This window comes from Ochotona curzoniae, unplaced genomic scaffold (assembly GCF_017591425.1).
Source record: "Ochotona curzoniae isolate NIBS_2020 unplaced genomic scaffold, NIBS_Ocur_1.0 contig_2754, whole genome shotgun sequence".
Taxonomy (NCBI): Eukaryota; Metazoa; Chordata; class Mammalia; order Lagomorpha; family Ochotonidae; genus Ochotona; species Ochotona curzoniae.
In genome coordinates this window covers 32768120-32774119 of record NW_024465582.1, presented here as the reverse complement: position 1 = coordinate 32774119, position 6000 = coordinate 32768120, and the positions used below count along the sequence as shown (strand labels likewise).

The 6000-nt window shown below is 43.8% G+C and overlaps 1 protein-coding gene across 2 annotated transcripts in view; it reads right to left on the bottom strand.

Moving 5' to 3' along the window:
* Nucleotides 1-1656: 1656 nt before the first annotated feature.
* Nucleotides 1657-6000, bottom strand: part of CWC27 (CWC27 spliceosome associated cyclophilin) — a 202829-nt gene continuing 198485 nt past the window's right edge. For both annotated transcript variants that reach the window (XM_040977600.1, XM_040977599.1), the window contains exon 14: nucleotides 1657-2068. In XM_040977600.1, the coding sequence (XP_040833534.1) occupies nucleotides 1906-2068 (163 nt within the window). In that variant the 3' untranslated portion in view covers nucleotides 1657-1905. The remainder of the gene's footprint in view (nucleotides 2069-6000) is intronic.

Here is a 6000-nt window from a genome sequence, read left to right as displayed (position 1 = left end):
ATTCAGGCCAGGTTTTCCAGCATCAGCTTCCGGTTGCGGTGGCTTTGCGTCTGAGTGCCATGCCTCCAGGTGGCTGCATGACTTCTGTTCTTCCTCTTTGAAACTTTCTTCTTCCTGAACCAAAACAGAGACAGGGCTCTTCTGCTGAGCCCTCTGTTCTCTCAGCTCGGGTTCTAGACATGATCACAGAAGAAAACAATTTTTTGAAATATTTCAGGCATACTAAAATGTAAAAGAAAGACAACCAAGTACTTATTATATAACTTAGCAATTAAAGCATTACATATATACAAGTTAAGTCCCCTGGGTATTCCTTCCTCCTCTTCAGAGGTAATCCCTGTTTTTATACCTTGCTAAATGTGTTTGTATCCTTGGGCTGCATGCACCAGTTTGCTTTTTTAAAGATTAACTTTTATTAGAAAGGCAGATCAGTTTTATGGAGAGGAGAGGCAGAGAGAAAGATCTCCCATGTGCTGGTTCACTTCCCAGATGGCCACAATGGCTAAGCTGAGCTGATCCAAAGCCAGGAGCCAGGAGATTCCTAAGGGTGCCCAATGTGGGTGCAAAGTCCCAAGGCTTTGGGCCATCCTTGATTGCTTTCTCAGGCTACAAGCAGAGAGCTGGATGGGAAGTGGGGCGGCCAGGACATGAACTGGTGCCCAAATGGGATCCCAGCCTTTGCAAGGTGAGGATTTAGCCATTGAGCCTTCATGTTGGGCCTCACACAGCAACTTTTTCATCCATTCTCTGATGCTTTAAGGTGTATCTCAGCACATATTCATGTCCTTGAGTGACGTGTGACAATTTTTAGGATTCAGCCCTAGCTGTAGAATTTTCTTATCACTGCATATGCAAATCTTTAACTCCACTAGTTAATACCAATCTCCAAAGAGGCTTAGGCATCAGTAGGGAAGCTCACTAAAGAGTCAGACTCAGTATTCTGGAAGGGAGACGTGGTAGTGGCCAGCAAGGCAAGAACTTGCATTGCCAGCGCAGTCCTCAGTGATGCTGCTGTAGTGTGGCTTCAGGGGTTACATTCTGAGAAACAATGCTTTAGACAAAGCCTAGTAAATCACTTATGATAATTGTTCTTTTCAGGTCATATATTGAGAAAACCAATGTGAAATGGTTGGTGAGATTTTTTTAGGTGACTAAAATGAGCCATTTTAGGCATTAGAATCTAGAATAAATGGACTCAATACAGGTAAAGACAATATACAGTAAAATCACCAGCCTGAGTAACTGCTATTGAAGACTACATTATCAATGAGTTCTATTGTGAGAATGCAGCTGTTGTAGCCTTGTTCTGAGCAGAGCAGGGGCAGGCGATCCAGTCCTGTCCTGTCCGGTCCATAAAACCCACGCACCGGCCTTCATGGAGATACCATCACACACTTAGGGTTCCTGAGGAGGTAAGGCAGTAGGCTATTTAAAAATACTTTTCTACAAAACAAAAGCATTCTATTTATATAATTTAAAATGACATTTTTTATTTTATAATTTTGTGTTATATTCCAAAGTGAGTGCCAGGGAGATTTCCCTGAAACACTCTTTCTGTGAGAACTTACAAACACATCTGAAAGGAGCTCTGCACATGCCTTGGGGTACAGGACCCAGAGAGGCTTGTGTGATGTGTAGACGGTTACCATGCAAACGAAGGAAAGTGACTTTATTTCTATTTTAGCAATATAGAAGGTCAATTAGAAAAAAAAAAAAAAAAACAAAGGCATATACCAGTAACCAAAAGCATGAGTTTGCAGCATTGTACAATTTATAAAACCAGGTAATTGCTTTTCAAAACCAGACAACAGGTTCAAATTCTTTTCACATCCCCAAGTGATGCTGTTGGGAACAACGGGTGCTACAAGGCTACAATGGCATGTCCTGGCTATCACTGCTCTCATTTTATCTTCTTTCCTTCTTCTCTCTCATCAGCTTTTTGCTTTCTTCCCTTCTTCTTTTGTTTACTGGGTTCCGAGGATCATAGATTTCGAATGTGTCCGCGTCCTGCATGCTCGCGTCTTTCACTTTTCTGCTTTTATCCTCAAATTGAAGCACATGTGACATCCTAAACAGGGAGAGAGAGGGTCAGTGAGTTTGGCGTAAGACTCTGAAGTGGGAATTTTCTACTCCACTGTCACTGTAAGTATACGGAACACCAAGACGGGTTTATGGATCATGGATGAATGCACCACATCGAAAACAACTTCTCACACATTCCCAAAACAGGTCTGCAGTTTGCCCTGGTGGCTCGTGTTTCTCTGTCTCCATCTTCCTTGATGCCCTGAACAGAGGCTTACGATCATTCTTCACAGAAGAATTGCTCAAACTACACCTGGAGAGCACTCACCCAGTGAGCCAGGTTGCTGGGCACACACACACAACACACAAGTGTCTGACATTTTTGTTTTTAAAATGTATATGGGTCAAGAATAAGGAATACATGGCATGAGTCCTTTTTGGTGGGGCTGAGGGAGGGAAGTTGTTGGACTACTAAACTTTCTTTCATTAAAAGCAAACTAAGCGTTTGGCACGATCCCATGGATTAATGTCCTCTTCTTCCTGTTGATTACAACCAATCCAGCCAGCTTTCCAACTTTATCAAACGCTCACTGGTCTTAAGGTATCAACATGTGCTTGAGTCCTAAGTGGTCATAAGCTGGCTATCCTTAGCAGCAGAGGAATAGCTAAGTGATTAGCACTGCCCTAGTAGGAGGTGTCAGGAATAGACAGGGAAGTCAAAAGTCCAGACCTCAGGGCAGTTTGAATGAATTTGAAGGAGAAAAGTTCACTTTTTTGGTGCAAACCAGATAGAATGGTATGATTAAGGCTTTCTGACCGTGTAACCCTTTTGTTAATGACCATTGTAATTTTCAGATGAAACTCAAATACGACATTAACTCCTTTCCCCAAATGAGCAAAGATGTGGAAACTAGGCAGAAGGCATCCCCCCACTCTTTTTCCCCCTGCAGGAACACAAACAAGTGACATGTGCTTGTGTGGCAAATTCCTATGGATACACTCAGATCTTCCGACTCTTCCATAGATTTTGGGAGGCCAATACCGGGTTACGCTATTAGGAATTCTCCCATTACTGAGGTCTCCATAGCGGCTGCCCCTATCGGCAGAGACCTAGCGTAGGCATCACCCCCACCCCCTTGGACTCCATGTGGGAAAGCTTACTGAAATCCAATGAGTGTGAGTGGTATTATGGAAATAACCTAGGATCTAAACTTATCTATTAAACTAGATAAGTTACATTTCCATTTCCATACTTTATTCGTAATGATTATATTGTTTTATAACTGATCTCAATACGTAAACCTGCCAAGTCATGCGTGTGAGATGCGGACTTTTTATACTCCTGTTGCTTCAAAAAACACTCTTATTGAAAAAGTGCACAATCCAACTACCGAGCAGTGAGCTGAAGTCTCCGAGTTTCATCTCCCTGTGCTCTCCATGACCTCCAGTGCTTCATCTTTTGAGAGTGAAACAACGTTTGATTTCTAGAAGGTTGATTGTTCTGTAGCTGTGGTAATGAGTAACCACTAGAACCAGCTGGGAGCACAACTCAACTTGGCTTCACCAGTTACTGATGACGCTCTACCTCTAGATTATCAGCGATGGTTTGCTTCAAGGAACATCCCTCTGAAGGCCAGCTCATCAAGGGCAGCCTCACGCCTTTGAAAGGTTGGCCAATCAGGGACATGCTCATTCCTGGGAAGGTTATCGAAAGTCAGCCAATTAAAAACAGTTTCTCTTGAACAATAGTGCTTACAAAGTTGATAACCCCTCAATGATTTGTGACCCCTGAAATTGTACGTAACATCTGCAACCTGTTTTCCTGTGAGACTGTACCAAAAAGCATAGTTCTTCAGTAATAAATGAAGACATAATATTAAAAAAAATTTTTTTTTTTCCCATTTTGCTTGAAAGACAGAAAGAGACCTTTAAATGCCTGTGACAGCTGTGGCTTGGCCAGACCCAAGTCAGGAATTCAGCACTTCATTTAGATGTCCCATGAACTTCAGGGGCCCAAGAACTTCAGCTATGATCTGCTGCTTCCCAGGGTGCACGTTAGCAGGAAACTGGATTGGAAATGGAGCTCGGCCTCAAGCCCCAGGAATGTGGGAGTTCCAAGAACCTTGCATCAGGCACCTGCGCCAAACCTTTTGTTTCAGTTATCGAGGTCAGCAGAGCACAGCCCATACTGCGTTTTCCACAAAGTGCAGGTGGCAAAAACTCTCAGTAACTTACTGCAGGAAACAATTTGTGAACAAATTGTGAAGAGTGTCTGCTTAAAGTTCCTTTGCCACACAGAAGGGGGAGTACTTGAGTAAGAGGTTAGCAGCTCTCCCAGGGCTTGCTGGTCGTGTGGATGTCCAAGCCAGCACCAGGAGATGGCTGGGTTCATGTGCCTCTTACAACGCTTTCATTCAACACTCCCAGACTGATATTTAAAAGAACCCACCATCTTAGTTAAGCATATTCTACTACTTTAAAAATGACCCCATTCTCTGCCTAACAATACTGATTTCCTCCTCTCTCTCTCTCTCTCTCTCTCTCTCTTTTTCTTTATAATATCCCTTTCTGGTAGAAATGATCCATGTTTCAAAAATGCTTTTCCCGGACTTTGCCAATGAAAAGAACCCAAGTAGGCACCTTCATTTTTCGCTGTGTGAGAACCTGGTCCTTACTGGGGTTTAGTCGGCTCTGACAGGAGGAGTGCAAGGCTGGGCACGTGGACCACAGCACAGAGTGCACAAGAAGGAACAGATTTTCTTACAAATCTGAGAAAAACAGAAGGCTGTAAATTAAAGGGGCTGTCTTTTCCAACTGTTTGTTTCCTACGCCGCCGCACTAAGCAAGTCCAACATTTTGATTAATAGCAAAGCTAAACCCAGAGGAATGAAGGGCTATCAGCTTACACACTCCTTCGGCTTTAATATCACAGTACTTAGCATGGCTGGTGACTTGGGCAGTGCTATTTAATCTTTAATAGATATAAAAGCGTAATCAAAGTGCTTCACCCATTTATCTTTCAACATGCCTTGGTCACTTCATTTTAAAAAGCAAAGCAAAACAGTTATTAGGATTTTCAGCATAATCAGCCCCCGACCGGTGGGTCTCCCTAAGTCATAGCCTGCACGGCCTGCAAGCATGCCTGCACTCTGCGGTCTCCCGGGAGGACACACACGTGGACTCCGACTGCAGACGTCATTTCAGTACAGGAAGGTCTGCTCACTTCACATCTTCTGTGTCTCAATAACAAGTGTGCTATGGCCGGCCATGGAGACAGCCATGGAGTCAGTCCATGGAGCCAGTGCATGGAGCCAGCCATGGAGACAGTGCATGGAGCCAGTCCAACAGAGGTAGGGGTTTGTTTTTAAATTAATTACACAAATCCTCTACATCTAACATTTTAGAACTTATTCACTTGAAGGCAAAGACAAATCATTTAGTTCTGATTGAGAAAAATTCTCATTTAGTGAGTTCAGTGTGTCCGTGGAAATATGGAGGCTTGCTATTCGTTGGTGGTGTGACTGATAGTACATTTTTCTTCTTTAAAGTATGAGATTATAAGAAAATGATAAACCAAAGCACACTGATGCATTGAAAAGGACCTGGACTAATGTGACTAGTTTGACACTGAGTTTTTAAAGTTCACACATAACTGTGAAATAAATTATGATAGCAATTAGCATCAATGGAATATGTGAAACATGATTCTTGGGCACACAGTACACAGCTCAGTATTCCGATATTCCTAACTCGTTCCTGCCTAGGATGCTGTGAAGGGCCTGAGCAGGGGCTGAGATGTTGCGGCTCATGTCGGAGTGTCTGGGGCCAGGTCCCAGCTCTACTTCTAATCCCAGCTTCCTGCTAATACCCACCCTGGGAGGACACCGCTGACGGCGCAAGCCCGGGGTTCCCACACGGGGGACCTCGGCCGAGTTCTGGGATCCTGGCTTTGGGCTGCCCCAGCCCTGGCTCACGACG